The following is an 11,394-nucleotide window of genomic DNA, read 5'->3' as shown; positions in this document are numbered from 1 at the left end:
TACATTGTTAATGACAATACATAGCTGTATGCTATTATATCTATAATGTTTCATATGCTAATGTTCAACAACATAGGCAGATCAATGTCTAGTCCTGTGAAAAGTTGTCATGCTTGAGAAAGATGGTAACAAACTAGAACATTCTTAATTATTAATTGATCGATGAAATAAATGGGAAGGATAGCGAACACTAATAAAATTGTATATGATGTAGCTCTGCATTCATATATTTTTTGGAAATAACTTAAAAAAAAGACTCAAAATTCCTTTTTGAGCAATTCAAACAAACAATTCCTTCCAAAATCGAACTTTTGCAAAAAGATGTGGGTTGTTGGTTACAAAAAACTTGGACTCCTTAAATCTCCATCTAATACTCTTGTATCTAAACAATTTAAAAAAAACATCGGCCAGATTAGACCTACAGCCTTGAGCATTCTTTTGGCAGCTTCAACCACTTCAAAATTTTTGCTAGAAATCCTAAAAGTAAAAAAAACAGTATAATAAAACAAGATGAAGAAATGTCAGTAGATTAGATCGACACTCATAGCATAGTAGCAACTAGAATTTAGTACAAGAAGTAAAAAATATTCTGCTTCATAAAAAATATGCATTCAAAATATACAGTGAAAAAGATAAAATGAAGAGAGACGATACCATAAACCATCTAATCAATTTCCCTTACATATTCAAAAATATGGAGACTATTAAATTCATGCACCAACGAATATCCTTAAATATTTGCCAAACCTACACTTTAGATCCTTGGAGATGATAACATTAATCTACTTTGAGATAAACATATACTTGATAATATAGATATACAAAGAAGAAAATATGGAAGATGCTTACGAGAAAGCCCATCTAGCCAGGATCCAATATATATTTGAGCTTCTGCTCCTCTATAAGAAGGAAATTACGATATTGGTTAAGCACTTTAAACAACAATGTTGAATAAGGAGTTAGAAGTCACTAAGTTAATGCGGATGGTTCATGTATCATTAGCTATTATTGGCGATTGAGGATGCTTCTCATATTCTTCTTCCGAATACTTGAGAATATTCAAGTTCTCATTTTTCGTCCAACTGATAAGCTTTTCATCTAAATATTCTTCAAATCATGACTTGGCCGTGTTGTTTGGAAAAAGTTGACTCTTAAACTGCTCAAACTCCAACATTTCATCAATAGAAACATGTTCAAAGGCTTCTTCACAACTACTTTAAGCTATATATGTATCACTGGATGCTTGTTCATATACTTTATAAAGCCTGAGCAACATCTTCAAAATTCTCAACAAGTATTTAGAACCAATACCAATTTTCTTAGACATGGGGGAGCAAATATTTTATCTGTTGACCATTTTGGAGGAGTCAAGTGAACTTATAAATAATATGAGCAAGCATCCAGCTAGACTTGCATATCTTATAGCAGTTGTGAAGAGCCTGTAGACATGTTCTTAATGATTTAATGTTCGAGTTTGACTAGTTTGTGAGCCAAGTCTTTTGAGTTAGCAGGTCCAAGTCTAAAGTGAATAATATTTAAAATTTTAAATGAAAAGTTGCTTAGTTGGAAGAAATATGAGAATTTGAGCACTCTCGATTACTGGATAAGATAATATAGATATGTCCTAAATTGTCAATCATGGTTCGTTATACATTAATTACCCCCATCACTTGCGTGGCTGTTGAATCTTTATTCAATACTGCAGTTTGAATGCTTAATAGATATTGTAACCTCCTCCTTTCGAAGAAGCTGAAGCTCAAATATATACTGGTTCTTGGCTAAATGAGATTCTTAGAAGTTAGTTATGTTTTTTTCTTATTACTTTGTATACTTATAATTATCGAGCATATGTTTGTCTTACAGTAGATTAATATTGTTATTTCCTATGATCTGAATGCAGCTTTGGTAGATATTGGAAAAGGAAATTTGTTGGTGCATAATTTTAGTAATACTTATATTTTTGAATCTAAACACAAAATTGATTCAGATGTTTTTTTCCTCATTTGGTATTTTCCCTCTCATTTTTTCTCTTTTTCACTATGTATATTTCTTTTTGCAATTCCTTATGGAGATGAATTTATTTCACACTTCTTGCACTAGTTCTTTTGCTACTTGTCTAATGGTGTTGATCTGAGCTACTAAATTTTCTTTATGTTGTTGTATTATACTGTTCTACTATACAGTTATGCTTTATGAACTCTTACACGAATTTTGAAGTGGTGAAGTTATCACGAGAAGGCTGTGAGACCAATCAATTGGCAGAAATTTTAGCAAGAAAAGGTTTAGATATACAAGAACGAAGCTTTGGAGGTGCCGCTTTGTGTTGTAATGAATTTGATCTTGTAAGACTTGTCATTCAAAAAGAAAAGTTTATTATTTGAGGTTAACGTGAATAAGATATTTGACGTAGAACTATATGTTGTACTGTTTTACTAATTTTCATTATCCATGCCAATTATATTATTGTCAATTAATTAATGCCCGAGACTATTCTAATTGTTTACCATTTCTTTTTACTGAGCATAACACCCTTATTTCTCAACACATTATTTTGCTGATGCCGGTAAACGTTAGCATGTGAAACATTGTGGATTAAAGGCCATCTACAACTCAATCGTATATTGTCTTTAGCAATGATAGGTTGGATGGGAAAGAAGAATGTTGTATTTAATGGGCACACGACTGTCCATATGTGTCGGTTTGGGGAGGGTCAGTTCACAGGGATGATTGCCCTCCTAATTCAAAGTTTTTTCCATGGAAGTTTCAACCAGGGTTGACTGTGACAAAATTGCGACCAACTTTAAAGATCCTCGTGACTATGGTAGGGCAGTACGCTCGCGACCCCTAGTCTAATCAAATAAATACCCTACTGAGGAAAAGGTGAGCACTGAAATGAGAAAGGAATGAGTGACGCAACAGGATTTCAGTTCACTCATGAAAGTGCTTTGGAAGGTGTACGCAGGTATGTGGAGCCAGAGCCCAGTGTATTCACTTGTTGAACCTAGAGCCTTCGCCTTTAGAGAAAAAAGCCACTCCTGCTTCAAAATGAAAGGTCGTCAATGAGAGCTTCGCCTTTGGAAGCACCCAATAGTGTAGGGCAACAGGGCCAGTCGAGCCCCTCTGAATTAGTTAAGGTTTTGATGACTCAAGTGAGGTAGTAGCCCATTTAGCTAAAGTTGTTTAGCTAAATGACCACAAAAATACCTGCCCATTTATGATCTGCCCATTTAGCATCCATTTATTCTCTCAAGCAATCTGTCACATTACCCGCCATGTCGTATGGCAGTTGAGACATTATTCTCTCAAGCATCCATTTATTCTCTCAAGCAATCTGCCACATTAGTAGAAAATTTATGCCATTTTGATATTAAATTTGAATGCAATTCTATGGTAATCACTTTGGCTGAGGCCTTCATTGTACCCTAGACTTGCTAGCTGCTCCGACCCTTTATCCCAAAATTTTGCCCTCAGAAGTTGCTAACTACACTACCAACAACAAAAGCAGTTACCGTAAACTTTTGGGGTCGGCTAACCCAGGAGATTGCTCCAATTCCTTAAATCATCAATTTCTTCTTTCCCCTTTATTTATTCTTTCTTATAATTAAGCAATTCTTGATTCAGCAGGCAGTATAGTCTTAGGTGTTTACTATTGTCTGCTTGCTTTTATAGGTTCTGAAATTCTTTCCTGTTAATGTACTTTTTTTCTTTTCAGTGGGGAGAAAGCTCAAGATACCAAATGGCCTGAACATGTTGAAGTCAAAGGAAAAGTAAGGCTTCAAGCATTTGAAAAATTTATTCAAGAGCTTCCTCGCTCTCGGAATCGTGCATTGATGGTGAGATTTTTTTTATTACTAAATTTGTCATTTTATTACACATCACGCATTGGTAAACTGCTTTTAGTAATCCTAAAGAATAATTATATGTTGCAATTAATTTGTCTGGCTCTTTTATTGTCTATACTTTTGAAGTCATAAGCATTACTTAATATTTTTAGAGTAATACAAATGTTTCTTTTAATGTAAACTTTTTATAACTCTTCATACTGTTAGGGAATACCCGGGGCTACACTAAACCCTTAAAACAGCAGAAACGCAGTATAGAGAAAGTATACCAAGATTTACGAGGTTCGGCAAACTTGCCTACGTCTTCGGGAGTCACACAATAAATTTCTTTATTAATCAACAAGAAATTATAATGCAAGAGCAGATCTCAAACTTGAGATCTCTTTATAAACGCTAATTATTACTGTAGCTATAATAATAAGATCCCCTTCTTAAATACCTCCTTTAATTTCTCCCTCAAATAAATTTCCCCTCAATAAATTCCCTCTTCTTAATTCCTTCCTCAAAAACGTGAACTGGAGAAAAAACAGAGAAGAAGAGAAGAAAGGGGTAGCCGTCGCTAAGGGGGTGGAAACGCGAGGAGAGAGGAGAAGTTTCCCTTTTATAGGGAAACCCTAGCGACAGGCTGGCAACAGCCTGTCGTCGAAGCTCGCCTACAGTGCTGAACTAATTCTTGAGCTCGCCTACAACAAGCCAAAATCACCTCGACCTCGCCTGGAGTGGAGCTCGCCCACGCTCACCTGAAGCATGAGCGCTCGAGCTCGCCATCGACCTCACCTGTGGAGGTTTGATTCTTCACTCAAATCCAACAATCTCCCACTTGGAGAACAAACCGTCGTCAACAGACTATCTCAAGAAGCATAATCTCCTGTGTGACTCCGTCCTCATCACCTATGCATGAAGGCCAACTAAAGTTGCGCACAACTCCAGTTTTTGAATGGTTACCATCTTTATTAACATATCTGTTGGATTCTTACTTTCTGGAATCTTCTCTAGTTTCAACACGTCATCTTCTAACATGGATCTGATGAAGTGGTACCTAAGCCCAATATGCTTTGTTCTAGAATGAAATACGGAATTCTTAGCCAAGTGTATCGCACTCTGACTATCATTGTGCAAGACATTCCTCTCTTGATTGAATCCCAGCTCTGTTAACAAATCCTGAAGTCATATCATCTCTTTGCTGGCTTCAGTCACTGCTACATACCCAGCTTTTGTAGTGGATAAAGTGATAATCTTTTGTATCTGTGATATCCAACTAACAGCTGTAGTTTCGACACTGAATACATAGCTGGTGGTGCTTCTTCGGTGATCGATTTCACCTCTGAAGTTCGCATTTATGTATCCTTGCACTTCCACCTCTCTTACCAAAGTGCAAACATTTACGTGTGGTGCCTCGTAGATATCTCATAATCTACTTGACAGCTTCCCAATGAGCTTTTCCTGGATTCGACATAAACCGGCTGATCACTCCCACTGCATGGCCAATGTCTGGTCTCGTACAGATCATTACGTACATCAAGCTTCCAATGGCTAAGGCGTAAGGAACCTTAGCCATACCCTCTTTCTCTTCATCTGACTGAGGAGACTGATCATTTGATAGGCGGAAATGGCTGGACAAAGGTGTGCTCACTGGCTTGGCATCGTCCATATTGAATCTCTGCAAAACACGGTTGATGTACTCCGTCTGAGATAACTTCAAGAGACTTTTCTTCTTATCTCTCGTGATTTGTATTTCAAGGATCTTCTTTGCCGGACCCAAGTCTTTCATGTCAAACTCCTTTGACAACTGCTGCTTCAAAGTCATGATATCCTCCATATCTATACCTACAACCAACATATCATCAACATATAACAAAAAGATGATATAACTAGACTAATATCTTTTGAAATAGCAACAGTGATCGGTGTTGCACTTCTGGAAACCTTTATTGTGCATGAAGCCGCCAAACTTCTTGTACCACTGCCTCGGGACTTGTTTCAGGCCATGTAAGCTCTTCTGTTTGTTTCAGGCCATACAAGCTCTTCTTAAGTCTGCACACCGGGTTTTTCTTTTTTTTTGAGAAATCTTCTGACTGGTGCATATATATCTCCTCTTCTAGATCTCAGTGAAGAAACACCGTCTTCACGTCCAACTGATCGAGATAAAGATCTTCAATTGCTACAATACCCATCACTGTTCTGGTAGTATTGAGCTTCACCACAGGAGCAAAAATATCGGTGTAGTCAATTCCTTCTTTCTGTTGGAATCATTTGACAACTAACCGGGTTTTATATCTTCTAGAACCATCCTGCGCACCGTTCTGTCTAACAAGCTTTTCTGGCTGAGAACCTTCTACATTGGGTTCTTCTGAGGTTACTCAGGACATCATCTGCATCTACAAATGTTGACTCGCTCTCTGAGTCATCTGTCTTGTGCATGTCCTTGTACATCACCTTCTCGTTGAATATCACATCTCTGCTGCGGATCACGTTCTTATTTTCATTGTCCCAAATGCGGTAGCCGAACTCATCTTCATCATAGCCGATGAAAGTGCATTTCTTGGACTTAGGATCAAGTTTATTCCTGCCTTGATCACTAATATGCACATAAGCTACACAACCGAAAACTTTGAGATATGAGAGTTTTACATCCTTTCCGCACCATACCTCCTCTGGTATTCTGTACTCTAATTGAACCGATAGACCTCGGTTGATCAAGTAAGCTGCTGTGTTGACTGCTTCTGTCCAGAACTGCTTCGGTAGGCCTGACTGTATCCGAATGCTTTTGGCTCTCTCTGTCAACGTTCTGTTCATCCGCTCAGCTATACCATTGTGCTGAGGCGTGCCGGGTACGGTTCTCTCCATTCTGATCTCGTGCTCATAGAATAGAATTTCTTGAATTCGGTGTCCTCATATTCACCATCATTGTCAGCCCGAGTTTCTTTATTCTCAGATCGGTCTCATTCTCGACCATAGCTTTTCATCTCCTGAAAACTTCAAATACTTCTGACTTATGCTTCAGAAAGTGGACTCACACTTTCTGAGAGTGATTATCGTTAAAAGTCACGAAGTAGTGTTTACTACCAATGGACGCGATGGTGGTTGGTCCTTAAACATCTGAGTGAATGAGCTTTAGTTTCTCTTTCCTAAGGGTTCTGCCACTTGTCTGAAAGCTGACTCTCTTTTGCTTTCCAAGTATGTATTCTTCACACATCTAAATCAACTGATTCTAGACCTGGGAGTTTTTTCTTTGTGTGCATGATCTTCATCCCCTTCTCACTCATATGACCGAGTCTCTAGTGCCACAGTTTTGAAGTCTCATTGCTTGCTGTAACTGAGATCAAATAACGTGTACCTACTGTCATATACAGGGTACCAATCTTCTTATCTTGGGCAATCGTCATTACGCCCTTTGAGATCTTCCAATCATCTCCATGGAAGGTCGTAGTGTATCCTTCATCAGCTAACTGACCTACGGATATTAAGTTCTTTCTTAGGTCGAGAATATGCCTGACATCCTTCAGCTCCCATATTGACCCGTTCAACTTAATTTTCACTACACCTTTGCCCACAATAGCACACAGTTAATCATCACCAAGGTATACGTATCCAAGATTTTCGAGAACATACTTCTCGAAGAATTCTTTCTGAGAAGTAGCATGGAACGACGCTCCTGAATCTAACACCCAAGATTCCTCCTTGCTTTCCAAAGAGCATATTAATGCGTCGTCTCTTCCTGAGGTGGAAGTGACATTGACCTCTGCCTTCGCCTCCTTCTCCTTCTATGCACTCTTGTACTGATTCTTGTAATGTCCGGTTTTTTCACAATTCCAATACTCGATAGCCTTCGAGTTGTTGCTTGGATTCCTGGATTTGGACCTCCTGTCATTTGATTTACCTTTGTAGTTTGATTTGCCTCGTCCGTTCCTTCTGGTTGAATTTCTACCTCTTGACTCTGTATGCAATACTGAAGAGGTTGTAGCTTCACCCGACTCTCTCCGTCGGATCTCCTCACTGAAAACCAGATCACGAACGTAGTAGAACTTCAACTTGTTGCTTCCCGATGAGCTACTCACAGCTGTGACTGTAGCGTTCTAGTTTTCTGATAGGGAAGACAAAAGAATCAACGCTCGAACTTCCTCATCAAACTCAATTTTAACTGAACTCAATTGGGTTGTGACCGTATTGAGTTCATTGAGGTGTTGTGTTACTGACGCGCCTTCCGGCATTCTCAGATTGAATAACCGCCGCATCAAATAAACTTTGTTCGCGACTGATGGATTCTCATACATATTTGAGAGTGTTGTCATAAGACCCGTCGTGATCTTTTCCTTCGCAATATTAAACGCAACATTACGAGTCAACGTTAATCTGATAACCCTGATGGCTTGTCTGTCTAGAAGGTTCCACTCATCTTCCTTCATAGAATCCAGCTTCTTCCCCAAGAGGGGTTGATACAGATTTTTCTGATACAAATAATCCTCTATCTGTATTTTCTAGAATCCGAAATCTGTTCCATCAAACTTCTTTAATCTCACTTTTCCTTCATCTGCGGCCATCGCTCCCACTTGAATCTGATTTTCTCTAAATCATTTCAGGCTCTGATACCAGTTGTTGGGGAATACCCGGGGCTACACTAAACCCCTAAAACAGCAAAAACACAGTATAGAGAAAAGTACACCCCTAAAACAGTAAAAACACAGTATAGAGAAAAGTACACCAAGATTTACGAGGTTTGACAAACTTGCCTATGTTCTCGGGAGCCACACAATAAATTTTTTTATTAATCAACAAGAAATTACAATGCAAGAGCAGATCTCAAACTTGAGATCTCTTAATAAATACTAATTATTATTGTAGCTACAGTAACAAAATCCCCTTCTTAAATACCCCATTTAATTTCTTCCTCAAATAAATTTCCCCTCAATCCCCCTTCTTAATTCCTCCCTCAAAAACGTGAGCTGGAGAAAAAACAGAGAAGAAGAAAAGAAAGGGGGAGCCGCTGCTAAGGGGGTGGAAACGTAAGGAGAGAGAGAGAGAGAAGAAGCCCTGGGGTTTCCCTTTTATAGGGAAACCCTAGCGACAAGCTGGCGACAGCCTGTCACTGAAGCTCGCCAGCAGCGCTCGAGCTCGAGCTCGCTTGAACCAATTTTCGAGCTCGCCTGAAGCACGAGCGCTCGAGCTCGCCATCGACCTCGCCTGGAGTGGAGCTCGCCCGCGCTCGCCTGAAGCACGAGCGCTCGAGCTCACCATCGACCTCGCCTGCGGAGGTTTGATTCTTCACCCAAGTCCAACACGTACGACATTAACTGTCCATGTTTGGTTTACTTTTGTAGATCAATGATTTAATGCCATATGTTTTATTACTGCTCTAGTATGTTGAGATTCTGCATTCTTGCTAGTTTATTTATAATAACTTGGTATTTCTACAAGGACAATGGGCACTTTTATAACCAAAACTGGTTATCTTTTCTGTCAGGTGATCTCTCTTTGCTGGAAGCCGGGATCACCTGAAGCTGGACTGGCAGGGATGAAGGAGGTGAGGCCACAATTGGCATACCAAAATTTTTTGGCTATTATGACCATCCATTTAGTATAATACGTTCTCTTCACTCCTTCTATGCACTTCATATATTCATGTCAGGTTGCAAAAGGTTACATACAGAGTCAGAAAGTTGGATTTGCACAGATCTGTCCAGGTCTTGATCTCTATGTCTGCCCTCGTAATGATACGATTATAACAATTCTTGCAAAGCATGGTTTCTTCAAGGGCATGGGCGCAGTTGAGGATAATCAAGATTCTTTAATTGGGTGTGTTATATGGCGTAGAGGCCACACCTCGTCAAACCCAGTCCCTAAAATCTCAGAGAAAAAAGAAACCCAGTTACCAGAAACTTCTTCTTCAAGCACACAGGTTGATAACTTGAAAAATAAGCAAGAGAAAGCTCTCAGTCCTCTCAATGCTACTCTTAACAGCTCAAAAGGCATCATAAGCGATTCTTCAAGGCCATATAGTTCTCCTCTGATTCAGGTCCAACCACCTGCTGCACAAAAACTTGAATCAAACTCTTCTCAAGAAACTATGATACATCCTGATATTCCTATAACTCAAGCAGTAGAGCCAAAAGAATTGGTTGCACCAGTTCGTTCAAGAGCAACTATGATGCTGCCAGGAGCTCAACACCAAACAAACACACAGACCAATGATGGCTCGCAAAAATTTAGAAACCATAATAGTTATGTTCCTCGCCCAGAACTCGGTGCTTCAATCTCCTCGAATTTTACATTCATCGGAGCTCAGATACCAACCTCACAAAATACAGTTCAAAGTAATGCAAAGCCAGAATTAGCACAGCCCGCTCTCCCCAGACCACCACCTCTGCCCTCAGAAGTTCTTCAAAGAATTGTCCAGTTTAACAGTGAAGCAAACAAGGTGAGCATAATATATCCAGAAACTCCTATCTTAGTTAAAACAAGATGAACTGACTCAAATATGTCTGCAGGCTCCTACAGAAGGAATGACCAAAGCTGAGGCTTCTTTCATGCCTACTGGAGAGCCAAAGGAAACTGACAGAGCTTGTGAAGTTCACCACAAGCCGGGGAATTTAGATGATGATGATGATGATGATGGTGATCTACCGGAATTTGACTTTGCTTCTGCCTGTGGTGTTCCAAAAGCACCAATGAGTACCTTTCGAAGATCCGTTCATCAAAAATATCAGCAAATTGGCTCTCTCAAGAATGAAAATGTGTCTTTAGGCAGAAGTATGAACACATATCTAGGGTCCAATAGCACCATACCTACAGGATTTGGGGAGGTGAATTCTGAGAAGAAGCCCGCAGATGCCCCATCTTCGAGTCATCACTTTCCTGGAAAATCCGATGAGGGTTTCTTGTCAAGTAGTATTTCACAAAAGAGTCGTTGGGATGATGACGATGATATGCCTGAGTGGTGTCCCCCAGACCTAGAGCATCTTGATGGACCAAAAGCAAGTCCCAGTACTAGAATTCTCCCAACAGTCTCCAGGCCGATATCAGAAAATGTTGAAGAATTACCTTTAACTCCTACTCAATGTTCGATGACAACATTTAACGCACCAATACAAAGTCGTCCATCAATACAAAGACAAAGTTTTCCAGGATATCACCCTCGTGGCTTTGTTCCGATTGATGTCAGGCCTCCACAAAGACCCCACTCAAGCAATTTAGTGAGGCCTCAATTTAAAAACTTTGGTGGCAAGTATCCGTCTTCCGTTAGCTGGCAGTGGAAGAGAGATTAATCTTTTGAAACTTCACATCATGTTGTTTGTGTACATAAAAAAGTTTTAGATGTTATTTGTATGGAGAATGTGTGGTTTTCTCTAGGAGTTCAAGTGCAGTCTGTACCAGTCCTACCATGTATTTTCATCAAATAAAAGGCGTGGTCTTAGGATGCAAGATGATTATCTTTTTAACCGTGCGTTGGACGTTTACTCTAATGGTTTTAAGCCGTCTCTTTTCCATTTAACACATTTTTTGGTGCTTGCTGACTTGTAGTGAATAATCCCCTAATGATGTGAATGCAAATTAT

At 39.4% G+C, this 11,394-nt stretch overlaps 1 protein-coding gene across 1 annotated transcript; it reads left to right on the top strand.

Annotated features, from left to right (window-relative positions):
- On the top strand, window positions 223-11,278 carry LOC109820412. The gene is made up of 5 exons (XM_020386545.1): window positions 223-2,342; window positions 3,713-3,833; window positions 9,304-9,363; window positions 9,469-10,257; window positions 10,328-11,278. The coding sequence occupies exons 1-5, from the start codon at window positions 2,329-2,331 to the stop codon at window positions 11,102-11,104; spliced, it is 1,761 nt and encodes a 586-aa protein (XP_020242134.1). The 5' UTR covers window positions 223-2,328; the 3' UTR covers window positions 11,105-11,278.

The sequence above is a fragment of the Asparagus officinalis genome, chromosome 8, assembly GCF_001876935.1.
Source record: "Asparagus officinalis chromosome 8, Aspof.V1, whole genome shotgun sequence".
Lineage (NCBI taxonomy): Eukaryota > Viridiplantae > Streptophyta > Magnoliopsida > Asparagales > Asparagaceae > Asparagus > Asparagus officinalis.
Note: the sequence above shows the minus strand (reverse complement) of the source record. Positions and strands in the feature narration are given on the sequence as shown.

Excerpts from the sequence above, each read along its gene's own strand:
- LOC109820412 (XM_020386545.1), top strand. Across the intron at positions 3,834-9,303 it reads CTCGGAATCGTGCATTGATG|GTGATCTCTCTTTGCTGGAA; the intron begins GTGAGATTTTTT and ends CTTTTCTGTCAG. Across the intron at positions 10,258-10,327 it reads TTAACAGTGAAGCAAACAAG|GCTCCTACAGAAGGAATGAC; the intron begins GTGAGCATAATA and ends ATATGTCTGCAG.